The sequence below is a fragment of the Parambassis ranga genome, chromosome 9, assembly GCF_900634625.1.
Source record: "Parambassis ranga chromosome 9, fParRan2.1, whole genome shotgun sequence".
NCBI classification, from domain to species: domain Eukaryota; kingdom Metazoa; phylum Chordata; class Actinopteri; family Ambassidae; genus Parambassis; species Parambassis ranga.
Genome location: NC_041030.1, coordinates 10657328 through 10668580, shown reverse-complemented (window position 1 = coordinate 10668580; position 11253 = coordinate 10657328). Strand labels below are relative to the sequence as shown.

Here is an 11253-nt window from a genome sequence, read left to right as displayed (position 1 = left end):
TTCACACTCAGCTGACCACAGGATTAGGGTGTTGTTCATTGTTGTTCAGGCTGACAAAGTTTGGTAAATTATAATGCATGGTAGAGTGTGTGACCTTTGTACATTAAAATGTTATATATCACAGCTTTAATTACTCTTTTAGCAGCACCGGGAGATGAGCATGATGTTTTTGTTGTGCGATTCAACCATTGTTGAACATTATAGTGTAGTGTATATTTCAGTGGGTGTGTAACACAATACATTACAATTCTAGTGTTGGGAATCCCTCATGTTTTATTTCCTCAAACTGTTTATTTATGAAGAAAAGAAAATCCACACACGTTTGTGTGTCGGGTCACACAAGCACGAGGCTAAGAAATCATCCAAAGTGTAAACCGAGTTTCCTTTCTGTCTATTTCTTTTCTTAACATGATCATCTCGCACATACAGTGCAGGGTGACCTCACCTCACTCCCCAAACAAACTCAGCGGCGACTAGAGAGCTTAGGCAAGTATCACATCAATCACACACTAAGGGGGTCATAGCATGGATTGTTAAATAGTTGAAGCCAAATGTGTCAACACAGCTCACTCCATCCTCTATTAAGGTTGTGAACATTGTTGTGAAGTCAGCTTAAAGCTTTAAGTAACACCAGGACAGAAATTTGTGAAATTAACACTTAAAACTGGTCTGAATTTATGAAGATGCTGCACTTTTTATTACTTAATTTGTTGTTTATTCCATAAAATTCCATTTTATTGAGTCTCCTGTAATCAGCATTCTTTGTTTTTTTGGCCACGGGTGTGACTGGTATGTGATGACAAAAAAAAAAGGTTCAGATGGCTGAGCGAGGGTGAAAATCCACAGTCGATCACAATAAGCAGTCTTTAAGATACATGTGGTCCATTTGCATATTCACAGGCTATTTTTCTTAAACAGGTTGTCACATGACATGAATCTTTCTACCCAGATAAGACAGGTTTTTCTTCTCTTCTTATGGGAACTGAAAAAGAGCTACAAAGGCTCCTCTGTGCCCTCCTGCTCTCTCAGACATGACTCAAGCTGAGAGAGGGTGATGATGTCTTGCAGTAACAGGCCTCCCTGTTCTTGGCTATGATGCCACAACAAGAACAGTAAGGAAACATATGTGTCTTTATTAAAAACATATATATTATTTCTTATTTCTTTGTCTAACAAATGTATATATCCTGTAAGTATTACTTGACAGCTGTGGTTTAAACCCTTGGCCTGAAGATAAGTGGTGAAAATAATCACCTACAATTTATAGAAAACTCTGGAAATAGTTTGTGTTCAACCCAAATACTCACAGAGGGGTGAAAGTTCCACTCACTTTGAAATATTTTTCTTTTCCTTTTTTTGTTTGCTGAAGTCTTGAGAATGTTTAGGTTCAGATTCCCAAGTCTGTTCATTAGTTATTTCCTTTTCCTTCCATCTTAAGGCCCTCATCTTCAAAGATCGACTATAAACTCTTTTCATTAAAGTTCGGTATCTTCACAGTCCAGTCCAGTCCAGTCACAGTCATCTTATCTTTCTTTTTATTTGAACATTATAGCATTTGTGGTCAAACTAGGGAGTGAGGCCATACCAATTACACTGGTAACTAAGAAATATGACTTCAGAGGATTGGTTGTAGTTGCACATCAGGATTACATGTGACTGTCCTACTCTCTCTCTCTCACACACACACACACACACACACACACACACTCCATGGCCGCCCTCATTCTGTGACCTGAGAGGTGCATCAAGGGATGGTAACAAGGTCCATATGTGATCACTTCCTCCCTCAACTGCCCTAATGTGAGGAGCTTGTATTAACAAGACCACAGAATCCATTGATGAACTCTCTGGAGGAAGAAGAAAGGCACAAAGTCAGCACAGAAAAAGACTTAAAAGCTTCCTTGTGCAGTCACTTTCTTTGACAGAAGGATGTGAATGAGGCTAAAGACCTGAAAGCTTTTTGCTTTTCATTGTAGATCATGTAAGTGACTGCAGGTGAGGCCAAAGTCTGTAAAAATAAGCAAACACAGTAGTAACTAAGATGTTTTAAGAGAACCACACAATAACAGTCTATGGAGGCTGACTCATGTTAGGGGCCAGCCTCAAACTGGCCACTTCAGGAATTGCAGTTTTGTGCAGACACTTCAGCTTCAGCCCACAGTCCTGAAGGTTGTTGGTTGGTTTTTACCTCTACCTGTCAGGTAAATCTGAACACCACAAATCTAATACAAATGGATGGTTTTGAGTCTTATCCTGCTATGGAATCATGGTAGCATAATCAGGTTTCTGACCCAAATAAGGTGTTTACAGTGAGAAAAACTCCCACTGACTAGAACAGCTCACAAAGGATGAATGCTGTCTTTTTAACTGCACAATGTGGCACATATGCCCAGTGAGAAATGTCTTCAGCCAAGTGTGTGAAGTATTAAGGGACTCAAGTGACAAGCAATCTGAATTTGTATCTGGATTTACAGTATTTTGTATAATGCTTGTGGATCACCATGTCCCTAACAGCACAGTGTTCCACATTTTCCTTGATACCAAAGGCTTAATATGAAATGAGATATGAGATATGAAAGTAAGGCTTATTGCACCACTTATATGAGTATGCTACAACTCAAGCTCATTGGAAATACTTTTTTCCCTCAGAGATTGTAATCACTAGATTTGATAGATTGCTCACCATCTGTACAAAATGTACCTACAGATAAATGATAATAGGATAAGTGAGTTGCTGAAATCCAGACGGATGAGGTTCTCAAATGTCTGACATGAATACATTGTTTGCTACTAACAGGATTGATAAATAAGTCTGCACCCACAATTGCATTTGTTTATATTTTCATCTAGGGCATTTGGATCTAATTAAAGGCGACATGAAAACAGTTTTTGTAACATCGGGAAGACTCCGACACAAACAGATGATTTACTGCTTATAATAAAATCACAGCAGAGTATAAAACTAGGGCGTGGATGGGGGTGGGATGTGGCCATAGAGAATAATTGCATTGCAGACCAATAGCAATGCAATTTCCCATGAATTCATAGAAAAGGTGGCATTAATTATTGACATAGGTTAGTGGATTAGTGGCAGATTTTTTCAAAACAATTGTTATGTTTGTTTATTGCCGTGTGAAAAATTTTCCGGTCATTCTCTGCATGTAGCAGACAAAAGACTTTTGCACAATCCCCAGATGTGCCATACTTTGTGGACTCTGGTGCGTCATTGTGGCTATGCGCTTCTTGGTGTTGTGTCACATGATAACAATATAAAAACACCCATATGCGGAGGGGAAATTGGGATTCCCTGAAAACCGCAAGTTTTTTTTTGTGTGTGACCCTTTTGCAGGCAGTGGCCTGCCTGCAAAAGGGTCACACACATTACATTACCTGGACCTGCTACAGGAGAAAATGTAAAAGTAATGCTCTTCCTCCCGGCCTTAATTGGCTGCCACCCAGGAACATGGATAGGAAGCTGTCTTATACACTCCAGTGGTCCACGTTATTACACTGTTGTGGATCACTTCCTGGACCTCAACAATGAAGGGGTCCACAGGAGTGCTGGACTGTGCTTGTAACCCTAGGAGGGGAGTATATTAAAGAATATATGACCAAAGACCAATAACTTCATATATAAATAATTAAGTATTTACACCAACCATATGCTATTATCATTATTATTATCATAAAGCAGTCTGATGATACTAAACAGTCAACATGCAAGGTCATCTAGTCAACAACGAGATGATGCTTCAAAGTGTGACCAACAGCAAGGCCTCAATGATCAGGCCTGTCAGTCCTGCTCTAGCTCAACAGGCATGATAAGGGAGACGTGGACTGACAACCCAGGATCTGAGCCAGATATCAGTCAGCGAGTGAGACACAGAGACACTTTTAGTCCACTTCTCTGCTAACATGTCCCTTTACAGGAGGCATGGCTGTGAGTATAATCAAGATTCTCCTGTGTTCTGTCTTCTTCCTCCATCTAGTGGTCAGAAGTAAATAAAGTTCCTCAGCACTTTCATTTGATGCAGGATTACCTGTAGACAAAGTATTTCTTTGTCTCTAACATAGAATGTAGTTATCATGTTTGCTTTTATAGCCATATTACACACACAAACACATACTAAAACATAATGCTATACATCAAATAAAAAGAATTTATATTTTTCATAATTTCATAATGTGCTATAACTATCAGAGTCATTCCATTTATTTGGATATGGATATTTTTCATGTGACACTGACAAAGAAGGAGACTCATAAGCATATTGCAGGCCTCTTATATTTACTCTAACTTTGCCAAAGTGCTGAGTAGATACTTCTCTACAACCACCACATGAGGGCAGTGTGTCCCTGCTGCCTAAAGGGAGGGGGCAATCAGGTGAGTGTTTCTCAAGGTCAACATTACACATCACATTGATTGTTTGGGCTGGTAATAGCTCTCTAATATACTACAGTGTAAGAGCATGAGGAGAAAGGGAAATACTGCTGATGTCCTAATAAAGGCATGTTTTAATATACCTACAAAAAAAATCAGAATTTCTAATGACTGTAAATAATACCTCAATAAAACATCCACCACACAGTAGTAATGTGATTTACTTAATTCTGATCACATCAGCTAAGAATGAGGGTGCTGCTGGCAGTGGAAGGAGACATCATTATTAATAAGGCCCTCGCTGACTACACTCATACTGTACGAACAGTAGACTCTGTGTCAGAGAACGACAGCAAGAAGAGTTGGACTGTCTTTAGCAGGGGTTGCAGTGGCTGCACCATTTGCTCACACACTGGCAGATGCGCTCTCACACACACACACGAACCATCTCTGAACTCACCCACGAGAAAAGGATCTGAGCTGTGGAGGAGCTGACTTAGCCGCACAGACACACAGCCGCACACAGAGATACACACACACACACACTGAACGTCTGAGCCCCCATTGGTCGGCGTCTCTCCACCCCACCGCGGGAGTCTCTGAGGGGTCTGCTGCAGTACTCTGCTCCAGGGGCCTGGAAACACTGGAGTGAGCCATTTTTTTTTCTCTCTCTCTCTCTCCTACTTCTATTTTTGGGGCTGATATCTAAGGTCCACAGCCTCCCTCGTTTTCCACTGTTTTTCAACATACTGGTTCCCAGTGTGCACCCACTGTGCTTGCACAGCCTCAATGCCTGCTCTGCAGATAGAAACAGCAGTAAGGCCCGTAGCTCACAGAGGCAATATGATACCACTGAGACAACAAGAATCTGTGCAATAAGCTAGTGAGGAAGGACGCATAAATCGTGCCTCCGCTGCAGGGCCCAGGGGCAGCAACCCAGTGCTCAGCCAGCCATGTAGACTCAGGCCACAGCTCAAAGAATTTGGAAAGGACCCTTCCTGCAGCCCTTCCCCCCATACAGAGAGACGTGATTTAAGTAGTCTCCTCTCAAATCCAAAACCAGAACTAGAGGTCTTATTTGACTTTTATCTCCCCTATATTGTAGTGAACCGGTGAATCAATCAACACCTACAGTCAATACAATGCAGTATTTAAATAACACACAGTGTAGTGGAATCATGCCAAAAGCACCCAGACTCAACTAAAACCTGCTTCATATTGCATGTCACTTAGACCAGACTTCAATCATTAGAGGGAGAAAACTTCAAAATAAAAGCACAAAATATTAGGTAGCTTGTTTACTCTGCCATCTGTTGGAAATAAACACAACCGACTGTTATAAAAGTGCTCAGACATGTCATGTTGCAAATACTGATAGATAAAAATCACACTTAAATAAGGCTGTAATCTGACAGAAAAAATAGCCTTCATAATGTGAAACAGTAGCCCCAACCTACAGGGGATCAACCATTCTCATCAAGGGAAACTCTTCAGCCTCTGTCCTGGAGTAAAACACAAGAGTATCTGCCCACATTCATAAAATAGAGGGAGGTCCCTAATTCCACAATAGCCTATAGGGCTTCAGATTCATGTAGGAACCTGTCAGAGGGAAGAAGCATGTTTATGAATGAACAAACTGCTTCTCTGCCCGGGTTCAGTGTGCACTCTGTTTAGTAAAGGGATGCTTAGGAGTCCTGCACGGCGTGGGACCATCCAACACTGCGTTATAATCATCCTGTGTGCGTTTTTACGCATTTACCCATCATGGATACACATATTAACGCTTTATTAAAAGTTTAAAAGATCAGAAATGTGTGTTTTTTTTACAGTTTGTGTACAGTTGCTGCAAGTTTTCACACCTCCAGCTGTTAGGTCTGACACTTGATTGACAGTTTATGATTTGGATGTTTGGTTTTTAAGCAGTGTTTTTTCTGTATCTCCGCGGCCTCAGAAATTGGTATCCGGCTTATTGATGGTGGTGAATGCCAGCGGGCATTAGAACAGCAAGCGGCCATCTGCCAGCCTAGCGAACTAGCAACCCCACCAGCTGCAGTCGCAAAACGCCCTACAAAGCAGGACATGCATGCAGCTTCTGACGTCTGCGGCCACACTGCGCTACAAAGACCAGAAAACCAGGAGCGGAAACAATGAGAATCAAGCTTATACACGCCGCATAGGTCCACGACCAGCAAGTTTTTGAGAAGAGGCTGCCGTTAAGTGCACATCAGTTCATTTCGGATGAGCGGTTTGTTCGATTATTTTTCCACGGTGAAAAAATATACATAAAAAGACTCATGCAGGGGCACTTTAATACCCCGACATGGCGACGGCAAGAAAAGCGAGAGAGCTTTTTACTATTTTGGAAACTAGCGCGGACACTGAAAGTACCACGGTGTGCGACAGTCAAGACTCCCCGCTTAATCTTTCAGCCGATGTGAAGTGGTTTGAAATTCCTTACAGAAAGCCAGACTCGGACGAGGAAGACGAAGTGCGGGAGGAGGAGGAGGACGGCGAGGGGGAGAATGGATTCACGAGCACAGCAGTCGCGGCGGAGACTGCAGACGCGGCCAGCTTCATCGCAGGAGGAGGCTGCAACATAATTTTGGTCACTGGCAGCAATGGGATCAATCACGACGAGGAGGAGTACGCAGAGGACTGTTATTATTCTACCTCCACTAACTGCTCTGACACCACCTCAAACGATTCGGATATTGATTTCTCCGATGTGGAGGAGGAGGAGCGCAGGAGTTTTTTCAGCTTTGAAGATGACTTGGACGAGGACTGCACTTCTCCAGACTTCTGGGGTGAACCTGACCAGGTAATTTCAATCGAACCGTTCTCCGCTGTCAGTGGCCCTCAGCACTCGCTGGGGGACGATGCTGACACCCGTGACTATTTCCGGATACTCTTCCCAGATTCTCTTTTTGAACACATGGTAGAACAAACAAACAATTACGCCCTCTATCGGCAAAGGAGGAGTGGAAAATCAGACCCCCACTGGCACCCCACTGATGTTAGAGAGATGAGAGCTTATGTAGGTCTGAATATTCTTATGGGCATCAATCAGCTTCCAGACACTGGTATGTACTGGGCCAGTGACATTTTCATAGGCAATGCAGGCTTTAAAAAAACAATGACAGCCAGGCGCTTTGAAAAGCTCACCCAGTACCTGCAGCTGTGTGACCGTGAGTCTGAGCCTGTGCGTGGAGAGCGTGGATACGACGGCCTCTTCAAAATCAGGCCTCTCCTTGATGTGGTGGAGAACACTATGTGGGATGCTTACACGCCAAATCGCTGTTTGACCATAGACAAGTGTGCCATTGTCACGAAGGGACGTTTCTCCCCCACCCAGTACATGTCATCCAAGCCCCTGAGGAAGGGGCTGACGGTGTGGATGCTGTGTGACTCCCGTTCAGGATACTGCCACCGGACCAAGATCTATGTAGGCAAACCCACAGAAGACGAGGCTGTGGCCTCCCTCAGCTACAGGGTGGTGACCTCTTTGGTGCGCGGCCTGGAGGGTCAGTACCACCATATCTTCATGGACAGCTTCTTCACCTCAGTGCCCCTCCTCCAGAGGCTGCTAAGGGATGGACTGTACGCCTGCGGGCCCACTCAGCCAGGGCGCAAAGGTTACCCAGAGGTCCTCCGCCCCCGTAATGTAGGCAAGCTGTCACAGGGTGAGTTCTACCAGTGCCAGCGTGGCAACCTGGTTGCTACAGTGGCACGGGATGTCAGGGTGGTTAGCTGCCTCTCCACCAACTCCGCTCCAGGAATTGTGGGTATCAGTCCTGGCCGGCAGCAGCGTGAGACAGACGGGGAGGGTGAGAGTGATAGCATGGACGGCTCAGGTTTATCATTTGGTGTACCTCGACCTCTGCCCTTGCTGCTGTACCAGGAGAACATGAGGGGCGTGGACCTGTGTGACCAGCTGAGGGAATGCTACCAGGTTGGCAGGCCCTGTAAGAAGTGGTGGCGCTACTTTCTGTGGTTCTACGTCAATCTGTGCATCGTCAACGCCTACATAATAATGAGGGAGAGCCGAGGGGGCACGCCACCCGCCGGCTTTAACGGGAAGCAGTTCACCCAGCGCCACTTCCGGGTCCGCCTGGCACAGCAGCTGATCGGGGACTACCAAGGGGCGAGGGGCATGGAGAGGGCAGCACGTAAGAGACACGCAGATTCACCCATAGAGTATGGACATCGTCTGGAGCGCATGTCCGAGCGCTCTCGACGCTGCAGGAACTGCACCAACAAGGGACTGAGACATGAAAGTGTGTTCGGCTGCAAGATATGCAATGTCCACCTATGCAGGGGAGGGTGCTTCTCTGAGTTTCATAAATAAAAGTCAAACTGCTTTTTGTTTTGTTTTTATATCCTTTATGTAATCACACAAGTTGTGTCAAGGGATTTTTTTAAAGACAGTCCAACAGTTTGTAATTCCAAAGGTTACCACTACAAGTGCACAATATAGTCACACACTTTATGTAGAATAGTTTTAGGATAGAAGTATTATTGCACGTACAATAGAAGAAGTAATCAGAGAAACTGTAGATTATTTGAATTAGTATAGAATGTTTTGGCATCTTGCCTTCTGTAACACTGACAGAATTGCCTTGTGTCACTTTTTTATACATTTAAAGTATGTTAAGGATTTTATATGAAAAGATAAAATCAAACTTTTCTGCACTTAAAATAGATCAGAAAATGTTTACTATGGGAAGTTTATCTCTCTCCTTTTTCCAAAATAAAAACTTCATTATAATGAACCTAACTTAACCGCCTCTGTCTTTTTAAAGCAACATGTTCAAATGGAAAAACAATGTTAATGACATCTTAGCTTTAAAAGATTGACTTTACACTGTGTTTGAATAGGTTTAGCTGCGGTGGCCTCCTGTTTCTTCGCAAATGAAAATCTGTGTGTCTCTGGGCCTTCAAGGGGACACAGCTTGGAGCAATTAGAGAGTAGAAAAAGCCCCTCAGTGCTCTCCAGCCAATGGACCTAGTGATGCCATTTCTTTCTCCAACCGCACTACAGACACAGAGCCATCTGTGGCCCTATTACACAGAGTCCAAACCCAGAAAGTGGTACTTGTCACAGACACGATTGGGAAATGGAATAAAAATGGCAGAAATGCACTTTTTGTACAGGAAGATTCTTTAACTGATGGGTCAGGATGAGCAGTCAGGAAGAGAACCTTCATTTTGATCATGTAAAACTGAACACAAATCAGGATGGAGCTGTTTGTGGCTTAAACATGATGTGTGCTTTTACCAGCTTTTCTCTGCACTCTGCAGGCTGTACGTAGGCACAGATAGGCTGCTTCAGCAGATCAGACTACGCGTCTCCTGTGTCTCCTTCTGAGGTCTCTCTCCTTCCCCTCTCTTCCTCTTTAGCACTCTCTCTCTCTCTCTCTCTCCTCAGGCGCTGCTGTGCCATCCTACACACTCACACACACCCTCCCTTTCCCTTCACTCCGCTCTCCTGCACTCCCTCAGCCGTTCCCCAGCTGGGAGAGGGTTAGTCAACTGGACGCCCATCCCGCTGATCTGCGGGAGCCCCGTGGGGAGTTGCTATGGCAACCGCGGCCGGTGAAGACAGGGAGTCGCCAGCAGGCCCACATGGTTGTCATGGTACTCGCTCTGGCTACGGAGGTGGGAGGTGCCAGAGGCCACACCTCCCTACCCCTTCTCCAAAACCAGGGAAGGCTGTGGTATATGTGTGTGTGTGCATGAGTGTGTGAAAGTGTATGTGTGTGCGTGCGTAGGGAGCTGGCTGGCTGACAGCCTGCGCACTGTACACAGAGCCAGGCTGGTTACCAGGCAGGCTCCACTACAACAGAGCCAAGACTAACGAATGCTGCCAAACTGAACCAAACTGCTGCTGAAGGGACGTCTTCATGCAGGTGTTCTAGGAATTAGAGGAATTTTTCACACTGTGTTCTGCATTACTCCCACCACAATCAAAGTTTTTATTTAATTTTACTGAAGAACACAGACATCTTAATGCAGACAGAGGAGGAAGAATTAGATATAAATGTGTGTGTTACCATGCTGCAAATTCTTCTTCTGTTCAAATGTAAAGCATTTAGACCCTCTTTATCCTGATAAATGTCAGTTGCTGCCAGTCTTCCTCTAATGTAGTCATTATACTGTCAAGTTATTGGAGTAACTCACAATAATTGATGCATTAAAAACCATTTTTACACATGGTTTGAATTCATGTGTTGGCAGTCAAACATTTTCCTAATATCTGACACAAGATGTTAAAATGTTTAAATAGTTCAAAAATAGCAATGCAGGGGACACGTACACCTGAGCCACTTGTATGTGTTTGTATTATTAACATTGAGTGTAGAACATCTTTCTTTTCTGTCTAAAGGTAAAATCTACAGCACTTGTGCTGAGTCAGACACCAGACACTGCTCTCTCCTCTCTGGGTAGGTGGGTGTGCTGTACGTGGTGTCACAATAACCAGATCTAATGTTTCCAGGATGGATCCTGAACATAAAACACTCAGCTTTCAACATGTTTCTTCCTCCTGGCCAGGGATCTCGGAGTCTCTGTTGAGAACATGGGCCTGGTTTCACTTAAGAACCACTGGTTGAGCAACACATGCACTGTTAGAATCATGAATGTGCCTTTGTTAAATACTTTACTCTGTTGCAAAATGAGTGCGTGGACGAGCGTGAGAAACCTCTAACATCAAATTCTCAGCTGTGTCTGATTCATTGTGTCTCTGTGTGAATGTTGTGGACTGGCAGGACTGAGAGACAATGAATGGGCGTTAAAATGTTCATAATTTATTTGACATGTTTGCTCTATTATTAGGACTACTTCACACATTGATTTTGATTTTTTTTTACTCTAAA

The 11253-nt window shown here is 43.9% G+C and overlaps 1 protein-coding gene across 1 annotated transcript; it reads left to right on the top strand.

The window, feature by feature from the left end:
- The first annotated feature begins 6701 nt into the window (after window positions 1-6701).
- LOC114441155 (piggyBac transposable element-derived protein 4-like) lies at window positions 6702-8726 on the top strand. The gene has a single exon (XM_028413942.1). It carries the CDS (start codon window positions 6702-6704, stop codon window positions 8724-8726), a length of 2025 nt encoding a protein of 674 aa, XP_028269743.1.
- Window positions 8727-11253: the final 2527 nt, after the last annotated feature.